At 26.7% G+C, this 12,214-nt stretch overlaps 1 protein-coding gene across 2 annotated transcripts in view; it reads left to right on the top strand.

Annotated features, from left to right (window-relative positions):
- dac (dachshund family transcription factor) overlaps positions 1 to 12,214 on the top strand; it is a 665,435-nt gene that overhangs the window by 602,792 nt on the left and 50,429 nt on the right. For both annotated transcript variants that reach the window (XM_075369564.1, XM_075369563.1), the window contains exons 10-11: positions 144 to 290; positions 7,930 to 8,172. In XM_075369564.1, coding sequence (XP_075225679.1) covers positions 144 to 290; positions 7,930 to 8,172 — 390 coding nt within the window. The remainder of the gene's footprint in view (positions 1 to 143; positions 291 to 7,929; positions 8,173 to 12,214) is intronic.

Raw genomic sequence — 12,214 nt, 5'->3', positions numbered from 1 at the left:
TAATTGATTGGACTGATAATTTGTTATGACTAACTTGTATTTTTTTTGTTAATCGTTTTTTTCTTAGGCAATTTTATAATTTATATTATTATTACTAGAAGATTCCCCTTACAAAAAATTATTATTTTGATTTCTTGTTTCAGTACTTTACCAGAAAAGGTTGAAAAAGGAGAGGAAAGCAAGGAGACGACTCCAAGATCAATTGGAACTAGAAATGAAACGTCGGGCACAACTTGAAGAAGCTCTTAAGGCATCTGGTGCACCTCCAGAAGCACTTAGACTTCTATCGGGTAAAATTTTTTTTATATCTCAAATTTCTTATTTTTAATTTTAAAAAATTATATGGTTTTTTTTAATAAGAAATTATGAATTAACGTTAAGTTAACCTGTGTCTCTTGGTAATGCATTAGTACTGGTTAATAGAGTTGAAACCGAATTCGATTCTTAAAGTAGGGGTGTCGTATTTTTACTTGTGATTTCACTTTTTTATTACGTTTTCGTACAGTTTCTGTGGAAGTTTGAAGATCCACTTTCTTCATAAATAAATGACTTCGTTTATAATAAAATTAAAAGATTTATATAAAATTTTATTTTTGTTTTTCTCGTATTAAATTACTTATTTAGATATAATATTTTTCAATTATTTTTCTTCTTATATTTTCTTAATGTAATACATCATATGTAATCTGTAAGTCTTTGCTTTTTGCCGTAATCATTTACAATCTTATGTCACTGCTGTCAACACCAATGTTTGCATTTGATAAGCTCTCTAATATACTTGTCAGTTGTAAAGCAGTTGAGTTTCTACGCTGTTTCTACGTTGAATTCCTTCCCCTTTTCATAATCTTGGCATCCGTTGTCGGTTTTTCCGTTAATGAAAACAGTCGCTCAATTCGGCTCGTGTCAGATATAACTCTCTTTCTCTCTCTCTCTCTCTCTCTTCTCTCTCTCACTCTCTCTCTCACTTGTGCGCTCTCTCGATCTATATCTTTCCTTGCTGTCGGTTGTCAGATGAAAGTGGAACTAAGATTATCGAGAGGGTATAGCAAAACCTAACAGCGAGATTCAACATGGATAATTGATCCTGCCAACCAAGTTTGACTATCAGTTATGATCCCATTACGATGTCTGTTCTTGATATCTTGCTACCAACTTACAACTTCTAACTTATAACATTTCGCCGTCATCATCTTAACCACAAATATTACATAACTTAATAACACTGGTTACTATAGACTTTATTTATTGGTAATATCGAAGGAAGTTAATCTTACTAACTCAAAATTATTGTTTAAATCAAGATTTATTTTCGCTTGTTTTCTTTTGAAAATATTTCACCTTTCTCTGAATTTCTATCATAACGTACGTACTTAATGTGTAACAGAAAATCTATTTTCTCCTCTATTTGTATTATATAGTTTCTCATTACAAGGAATTTATAAAAATTCCAATTTCAAAACATTATTTAATGATACTTAAGAGGTTAATTTGTTTCTGTTAGGTATTTACTATTGCAAAATATCGTATGGCTGAATAGCTCAAAATATTCACATTATTTTTAAATTACTGAGAAGAACTAGTAGTATCAAGAATCTATAAAGAAAAAAAACCCGTGGAAGTTCAATGAGAAGCTTTTGACAATAACATGATTCCAATATTTTCACGATTGATTACTTAAGTTCATTTTCAAATGCAGTAAAATAAATATTATAAGCAAAATGCTCAAAAATGATGAGAAAACTGTCACAATACTTTATAATCTAAAAGAAGTTTATGTGGACACCACATACTTCCTTGTACGCCTATTAAATTACCTATTCACATTTTTAAAAGTACATAAAATGTTATTTCACTAATAACTTCTGATATTTTTCCATATTTTTTTACTATTATTGAATTATTATTTATTGTAATTTTTTTTACGATCAGAAGTTAGTATTGATTAATAAATCAACAAATTTAAATTTGAAAAATAAAAAATAAAATTAAAATGAAAAAAGAAAGAAAATGTTGCAAATCAAAAACAATAAACAGGAAGAAAATGTTGCAAACTATTAAAAAATAAAAAGATTAAGAGAAGTTGATAAATATAAAGAGGAAGAAAACGTTAAGAGCAAGGAAAGAGTAAATAGATTAACAGAGGATGATGAATATAAAGAAGAGAAAATATGAAACTAGAGAAATTAAGAAATACAGAAATTAAGATCAGGAGAATTATATCAAGCCAAAGAGCGATTAAATGATTGGCGAAACGAAATAATGATCAACTCTGACTTACACAGAATATTGTCCGACAGTATCAGAGAAGCAATGAATTAAAAGATAAGAATTTTTTGCAATTTATCAAAGATCGGCACGTATGGCTCAGTGTATATGTTGTTCTTGTAAGTGTATTTTTTTAATCACTATCTAGTTAACTTTAATGTAGATAAAATTAAACAGAAATTATAGTAGAAAATTCAGAAATAATATGTTTCTAAATTATAATTTTCAATTAATATTAAATAATCAGGTGTTTCACCAAATCTATTTATTACATATACACAAATCTAATAATGTCTATTAAATTACATATAGACATTTTTAAAAGGACATAATATTTTATTTCACTAATAACTTTTGATTTTTTCCATATATATTTTTTTATTGTTATTATTGAATTAGTATTTATTGTAAAACATTTTTTACAATCACTGGTTAATAATTATTAATAAATCAATATATTTAAATTTAAAAAAAGGAAAAGGAGATGAAGTCTGACTCGAACCGATGTATCTTCCGTTGTAAATCCAAATATTTCATTACTTAAATGTTTATTTTGCTATAACTCTGGAACCAGTGATAATTATTATGCCAATTATAATATATCGTTGAAAAGCTCTCAATAAGAGTTTATTACTACAGTTAAGAAAAAGTTCGAAATTCAAACCTTTTTGGATTTTGGGCTTTTTTGGACACTTTTGGTTCAGTCGATTGGAATCAAAGTGGAAGGTGACAAACTAGATGTTACAACATTCCTAAATCCAAAATTTCAACATGCTACGGCTCATTGTTCTTGAATTATGCGTGATATATACGTACATACATACATACGTACAGACGTTACGCCGAACTAGTCAAAATGGATTCAGGGATTTGACTATCCCTGGATATTTCCGTTAAAAACCGACATTTTTCGCGATCACAGTACTACCCTTCGAACAAGGAAGTAAAAATCATAGAAATTCCAAAATCAGTATAAACATCTCTCTACTGAAATCAAAAATTTTATGTATTTTTGAAAAATCCTCTCAACCTGTTTGGGTAAGAGTTTGCCAAAAAAATCCTATTCTGTTTGGTCATGAGTTAACGGATAATTAAGAGGGGCTAGCCAGAGTCAACCGGCGATATAAACCATCATTATTGACGATTGTATCATCTGTGATTAATTGATCACTAACAATCACGATAATAAGAGTACTGTGATATCAAGATATTACTTACAATATAAGACATATCAACACGTTTGGCTGGATTTTAATGTCAATATTAAAGTAAATTTAGCTGTAAATTTTTGATTTTAATTAAAGCCAAAAACAATTTAGGACATACTGATTTCTTCCTATTTTATAGCGTTGAATTTTTGTTTTTTATTTGGTAACTTGACACTTAGTCTTCCTATAATTGGGCTTAGTTGCTTAAAATTTCTAGAAAAATAATATTCTGAAAAAGAAGGGCGATTAATGTTTTGGTTAGTAGACTAAAAACGGTAGGGGTTGTTGGGGTTATCTGAAGCTATCCTTAAAATGTGTGCATTTCCCCTCCCAGTTTATTATAGATAGATAATAAACTTTTACTTTCACATGCTTTCATCGTTTAAATTTTTCAGATATTAAGCAAATCATCTTATTAGTTTTTTAAGCATAAAGTTTATTTTTAAGTAAAAGAAATACCTTTTTAATTTTACTATCTCCAGATATGAAATTTTTTGAAAGTGTATGTGTCTACATATATAAGAACTCTGAAACTGTTGATAAATTTTTCTTAATGAAATTTTGTTGCAAAACTCGAAATCGTAATTATGTTTAATTTCACAGATTAAAATTTCTAAAATAATTATTTTTTGCAATCGAACCTCCTAATAATCACCTCAGTTATGACTTCTTTCTTTTTAAAAATCCTTTTATTATTTCTCCAACTTTTCTTTCCTTTAATCAGTCTGAAAATTTCTGTTTTTCTGAAAATTTAAATTCATTCACTAGCTTTCTGGAAGAATGTCTATTTTTTTGGAAATATTTAATAGATTTTTCAACTTTTTTGGTTGTTTTTTTTTTTGATTTCCTTTTTTTAAAAATATTAAATATTTGTTTTAAAGTCTACATTCATCCATTAAATAGACGTCACCATATAATATGAAACATCTTTTTCTTATTTTATGATCCATTTTTTCATAATGATGGTAAATAATTCGTTATTATAAAGGTTTTTACACTGAAAAAGAAGATTCTTTTTTTTATAATTCTTACAATATTACCAAAGAAAATCATTTTTTCAGACTATTTTCAAAGTTCTGAAAAAATATATGGAAAAATTAGTTATAAATCTAGTTTAAAATGTTAATGTTTTGTCAGATTCATATGAATACTTTTTTAAATTAATTTTTAATTGAACTTCCGATTTTTTCTGAGGTACTTTAAATACGGAGAGATAATTTTTAATTAGTTTGATTAAAATTGTTTTTAAATTCATGCAATAAACAAACGAACATAACAAAAATCTTTTTATTAAAAATCATTTTATCAAAAATTTTGAAAAATTAAACTTTGAAAAATTTTAAACGATACTTTCCTTACCTTGTACTTCGCTAAATTGTTTTTTTTTTTTAAATAACTTGTAAATATTCTTTTGAAAATTATTAACTTTGTTTAAAAATGTAATTAATAGTAGAACATTTATTTTAAATCAAATTTTTTCGATACATTATTAATTAAATTCTATAATGTACAAATAAGATAGATAAATATTTATTTTTATAGTTATGATTTTTTTTTATAAAAAATTAAATAAAATTACATCTATAAACGTATCAACTTGTTGAAAAATATATTTTGTTTATGATTATAAAACAACGTAAATGATATTATTATTTTTTAATTAAAATTGATTATCTAATCGCTAAAAAAATACTTTCCCTAAATTAAATATTATATTAAAATAGTATAATAATAACAATAAATCATCGTGACTCACCTGTTATTATAGATGAAACAAATACTAGTTAAAAAACCACAATTTTTAATCTTCCTTCAAAACAGAAATATTTATTGTTAAATTTCACCTTTTCATCGATGAATCTTTTCCCAATACAGAATTTGTTATTTTAAGAGAAAGGAAAGTAAGTTTTAAGATTAATGATGATTGTTCATTATTTCTTTTCTTCGTTGTGAAATTAATATTTCGGTTATTGAAATGTTACATAATTTAATAGATATAAGCGTTGATTGAATCGGTCGATTTTTGATGTAGTAGTAAAGAAGGGTTCATAGATATTGTCGGTCAGGTAGGGAAAGTAATTATTCAATACAAACAGTAAGAGGGATAGTTAGAGAAAGAGGGGGTGATAAAGAAAATGAGAGATGTATACTCAGAGAATATGTGCTCTGTTTCTGGTACCAATTATCAACTAGATGAAAATCATCGTCTCTGTTCCATTAATTTGGAAGTCTTCAGGTATTAACGTTTAATCTCCATAGGAACCTTCAGAGCACGCTCTCTTCAGCGTATCCCTCCACCTTTTCGCTTAAAATTCTATCCCTTTAAAATTTATCACCCATCCATCTCTACATATTCCTTTCTTTTCCCCCTTTCTCTTTTACTTTCTTTCTTTTCCGTATTACATCTTGTGTTTTGTGGTTTAGAATCTTGTATGTTATATAACCTATCTTACTTCATTGATGTTTGTTCTTATATAATTACATATATGATATATCGAAAGAATGTTTACTTTTACAAATACCTTTTTTAATTCAATATTAAAAACATGGCGTAAGTAAACGTTCTTTTTTTAAGAAAATTATAAACCTAATCTTCCTACGTGATTTTTTTATATATACTTATCACTTTTTATACGAGAATATGTACCATTTTTATAATTTTTTTATCAGATTTAGTTTTCTTAGAATACACTGTAAAACTGATAGAAGAATTAAATATGATTATAATTCGTCTTTCAGTTTTAAAAATATATTTTTTTAAATATATTAATCTATTATTCTACAAATAAATAAAAAATTGATATTTATCATATACTAATAAAATCTGTTTTTTTAAATTTATATTATTAAATATTTAGTTTCTGATTTTTATACCTACTTTTTAATTATTTTTATAGCTATTAAAATCGGAGTTTTGTAGCTTATTAATTAGTAAAGGTGTAATTTATGAATAATAATTAATGATAAATGATGTAATATATAAATTAAGCTGTCATTTGATAGTATTTAAAATTCTTGTTTATAAAACTTGATCGAACAGAGTCTTAACCCTAGGACTTTATTTCATTTTGGAATTTATTTTATTTTAGTTATACATTAATGACTGTGCTTCCTGTTTCTGTTTTTGCTTATAACGAAGGAACTTTTCTTTATTGTATTTATCACACTTTCTTATTGTTTAGGTCGTTCCTCATTCCGGCATTCCAAAAGGTTTTTTTTTAATATTTATTCATTCATTAAATGCAACGTAGAAGATATACAAATTATCTGTATTTCAATATACTTCTTGTTTTTTAAATAAATACATTTAATTTTTAAAATTACATTAATTTCAATTGTGATGTTTAAGCGAAATATTAATAACAAAAAATATTAGCAAAATTAACAGAAAATTTGTACAAATAGACATATAAATGAAATAATCCTGCATTATAACTCTAATTCTGCTTTAATCACTTAAGTGGAATTTTAACTTAAAATAGATTGGCATATGTTTTTAAAATTAAATCACAAACATAAATTTTAATAAAAAATTATTTATTCTTTATTAGAATAATCTTTGATTTCATAATATTGCCAATAATAATTTACCTAAATAATTCTTGAAACATATTTTTTTTAAAAAAGAATAACGATTGGAAAGTTTAGAATTAACTGAAAATCAGGAAATTTCTTCGTTTATCTCAAACAGTTCTGATCTTTATCACTTACTTTTTTCATTATAATTATATTTTGCGTGCCAAGAAATTATTTAGAAACAATTAAAGGTTAGGTTAAGTATGATAAAATGAGATTAAAAAAAATAATTTGCTAATATATTTTATTCGTATTTAAAATTTCACCTTTAGATAATTTGTTAATTTTTAAAAAATATTTCTAAATCCAATTATTTTATTTTATACCTAATGTGTGTACGTTGCAATCTGTTAAACTAGTAAACAGTAAGATTACATGAAGATCTCATGGCCCATGGCCCAATGAAATGAGGATGGTACGTATGATATGTAAATAAGGTGTAGTCTTGTATAGACTCAGGCTGACCATTCCTAAGATGAATGGTTATTTGAACCCCAAAAACCAACGTACACCGGTATCCACCGTCTATTATTCAAATCCGTAACTAACTTTTAACTAGGATTTGAATCTCATAACCATCGGTTTCGAATATCAGCTGTTAAATAAATGATATGCGACGAGTTTACTACTATACCAATTCAGTGGGCTAAATCTGTTATATAACAAAAACAATATTTATTTAATTTATAGAAAAAGTGAAGGACACCCACTTCTAAAAATACTAACCTTACTCCATTAATATTCCTTGTGTTGTGTGACTGATATATCATTTCGTTTCTATAATAAATTATTATTATTTGTTGTTTTTTTTTTTGTAAAATTGAAATTACATATACTCTATATTTATAAAATAATTTATGTATACTTTTTTTTTTTTTAGAAAATTCGGGGCCTGCTTCGGAACAACAACAACAAGCAAATCAAGGTTCTGGTAGCCGAGTTAGCCAAGGAGGTGGTGGTGGAGGCGGTGGCGGCGGCGGCGGTGGGAGTGAATCTGCGGAAAGTCCTGCGTATCCACCCCAACAACGTCCACCTGGTCCACCTGCACCCGAAGATAAACAGTGGAATTATTCAGGCCTCGATTTAATAAATTCTGGGGCCGCCTTTTGGCAAAATTACTCCGGTAAGTTGTAATTATTAAACAACTTACTTTTTACATTTATTTTTTGATCAATCAATTTTTTTTAATCAATTAAAAAAAAAATGAATAACTTTTAAATTAAATTTTAAATCTTTATTACAACAATAGTCTTAAATTATCTAGTATTTTATAAATTTATAATACCTAGTATTAGTATTTTATAAAGCCTAATGCTTTTTATCAATTATTTCATTTTTGCTAGAATGCATCGTTTTTTTTCTAAGAATCATAACTTCTTCTAAACATAACTCGTTCTCAGTCGTGAAAATATTCTATTTATAGCTTTTTTCATTTATTTTATGTAATATTTTGTAGTAAAACTAAATAATTATTATTAAATATTGTAGGATAATAAATGTATTTTTATAAAATAAATAAGTTTAAAATAATGTCATGTCTTTTTTTTACTCTTCATTTTTTTTTTAAACAATTCTATCAGAAGTCATTTTATTAAGAAAAAAATAATAATATTGATTTATTAATGTAATAAATATATAAATTAGTAAAAACTTTCTCTAATTAGAAATTTTTAATTTCTAAAATCTATTTAAATATTTTCTGTTTACTTCAAAACAGTTTTAAAAATGTAGGTATTAGTCTATTCAAAAATGTATATTAAAATTCTTTGATATTATTTTTCATCTAGTTCTTGCTGAAGTAATTGCCGTAAAACTTTTTAAATTTTCGAGGTTTGAACAAATATCATTTTTCACATAATATTTAAAAACATATGATCCGTACATTGAAAAGTTTCATAGTGAGAAGTGATAAAACCTTGGACGCCAATCGTTACACCTTTTTCTTCCAGTCTAATTTTCTTAAGTGCTCTCAAATAATTAATGTACTAACATTTTAACAAGGAAGGACACCAATTTTTTTTTAAATAAGATTAATATTTTTAAAAATACGGCATAGATGAAGTCCTACGCAAAAACTATCGCACGAAAATAAACAAGAACAAAACAAAAGTAATGAAATGTAGTAGAAATAACAAAGATGGACCGCTGAATGTGAAAATAGGAGGAGAAAAGATTATGGAGGTAGAAGAATTTTGTTATTTGGGAAGTAAAATTACTAAAGATGGACGAAGCAGGAGCGATATAAAATGCCGAATAGCACAAGCTAAACGAGCCTTCAGTAAGAAATATAATTTGTTTACATCAAAAATTAATTTAAATGTCAGGAAAAGATTTTTGAAAGTGTATGTTTGGAGTGTCGCTTTATATGGAAGTGAAACTTGGACAATCGGAGTATCTGAGAAGAAAATATTAGAAGCTTTTGAAATGTGGTGCTACAGGAGAATGTTAAAAATCAGATGGGTGGATAAAGTGACAAATGAAGAGGTATTGCGGCAAATAGATGAAGAAAGAAGCATTTGGAAAAATGTAGTTAAAAGAAGAGACAGACCATATACTAAGGCATCCTGGAATAGTCGCTTTAATATTGGAAGGACAGGTAGAAGGGAAAAATTGTGTAGGCAGGCCACGTTTGGAGTATGTAAAACAAATTGTTGGGGATGTAGGATGTAGAGGGTATACTTTAATTAATTATTAAATTGGTGTTTTTATCCAGCTTTATTTTACTGTTTGAATAGTATTTTAAGATTATTTCTTAATCGTCTTATAAATGTTAATTTCATTCAGTCGGTATAGTTAACGCTGGATAATGTACCTTTACTATTATATTCAGTATCAAAACAATGAATGAATAAGGATACAATGCAATAAAAGCTAATTTATGTAAGCAATTCCAGCAACAGAAGGGTAAAGATGAGCCTGATTTCATCTGGGATTCTATTTGCAATAAACTCTCGTCAAGAGCACGGAGTAGACGTACACACAATCGCCTTATTTTCTTTATAACCTACCTAACTTAACATAAATTCTTACGTGCATAAGAATCAAAATATCATTTTTAAATGAGATAATATATTTAAGTATGTTACGTAATTAACTAATAAATGTTAAGTAGTAATTATTTTAATATAATTATAAAAAATAAACAATTATAGCTTCAAAACAGAGATACCTGATTGTTAAGCTTTCTTCTTGATTAACTTTGTGATAATCATGGAGTAATTCCTTTTTTCTTTTTTTTTTGAGATAAAGGGTATTAGCTGGTTTGGTCATTTTGCCCATTGAGAATGGAAATGTGTAACATATGAAAAATCCTATGCCTACTGGGTATCGAACCCAGTATCTCAAAATGAAAGGCTGAAACGCTACCATTCCACCACGAAGATCGGCTCTTCTTTTTAAAAATCAATTAATATTGGACGTTAACGTTAAAATAACATTTTTGGTTAATGTTCTCTCATTAATGTATATCTTTTTTTTATTTTACATAAATAATTTTCGTAGTTTGTTTTCTCGGATTTTAAAAATAGAATAAAATTAGTTTTATTTCTAAAATATCAAGAAATCTTTTTATAACTTCCAAAAAATAATTATTATTAATCTAATAAATAAAAAATTATAAAGCATTATGTGAAAACCATTCTACACTGGTAGACATGGTGTAATTTTTATTTCCTTGTACGAAGTTTCGGCGTGATGTCTGAACGTACGTATATATGTAAAATAACTAAAAAACGATTATCTGTAGGATGTTCAAATTTTGGATTTAGGACTTTTGTAACATCTAGTTATGTACCTACCTCCTGTTTTGATTGCAATCGATTGAACCAAAAGTGTCCAAAAAGGCCGAAAATCGAAAAAGTTTGGATTTTGGATTTTTATTAACTGCAGTAATAAGCCCTCATTAAGAGCTTTTCAAAAATATAAGTGGCAATTATTTTCATTGGTTCCAGAGGTTTAGGCAAATAAAATTTTAATTAATGAAATATTTGGATCTTACAAGGGGAAGGCACATCGGTTCGAACCAGATTTCATCTTCTTTTTCTTTTTTCAACTTTTTTTAAAATTTAAATATATTGATTTATTAATAATTATTTATCTCTGATTGTAAAAAAAATTCTATAAATAAAAATCAATAATAACAGTAAAAAAAAAAATATATTAAAAAATATCAGAAGTTATTAATGAAATAATATTTTATGCACGTGTCATTATAAAATAAGTGTATACGAGTATGTACTTTATTAGGCGTATAAGGAAGTCATGTGGTATCCTCATCAGATTTTTACTTTAGGATCATCAAATTGGAACTGCCTTCAAAATGGGCAGTTACCAAAAAAAAAAAACATAAATATTTATGTGGATACCGAACCTACTTTTTCGGATATTTAACTGAATGATTTATATAATATAATTCTATGACTATATTATACAAATATTGTAATACTTCCGTGCATCACAATTCTGAGGATAGTTAAGAGTTTAAGGACACGTAAGACTCATTCCTAGTAGCTCTTTATTGCCTGGTGGAAAAGAAGTTTCTTGTATCAAATATTTAAAACTTGATGGAAAATAATTTATTATTAAAGTGCTACTCTCATTCTGGGTAATGATATCCCTATCTTCCAAGGATTTTGAGAGGGATGGATCCCCATCCAGACCGTGAGGCTAGATTGTATTTTGATTTACGATCTCTAAATGTGGATAAATCGTCATCCCTCCTTTGCTCTACTGGATTGTGATTTGCTCTGTTCTTTCTTTTCAAGGAATACGTTCTTTCCTCCGGTATAAGTTTCTGTGGTTTTTGCTATACGCGTATTGGATCCGTGACAAATATTTAGGGACTTATTTTGATTATTATTCTCCATTCTGCTTGTAGATTTTTCTCTTGGGATTATTTTCCTCTTCAGTGGTTACACAAAAATCCCAAATTGGTGCCGAGGTCCTCATTGCTTAATTTTTTTTCTTATTATAGAAGCTATTATAAATTCCTTCTTGCCAAGAATAGGGGAAAAAATAGAGCTGATAATTTAATGTTCTTTGTAATGAGATTATTATTTTTTCAATATTATTTCAAGAAAATTGCCTAAAGATGGTTAAAAATATTTTCCGGAAATTTAATACGTTTTTAATAAAAATTACGTAAAAAATAACATGAACTATTTTTA

Source organism: Lycorma delicatula, chromosome 6 (assembly GCF_047948215.1).
Source record: "Lycorma delicatula isolate Av1 chromosome 6, ASM4794821v1, whole genome shotgun sequence".
Lineage (NCBI taxonomy): Eukaryota > Metazoa > Arthropoda > Insecta > Hemiptera > Fulgoridae > Lycorma > Lycorma delicatula.
The sequence above is the reverse complement of the archived record's forward strand: the minus strand, read 5'-3'. Positions and strand labels throughout refer to the sequence as shown.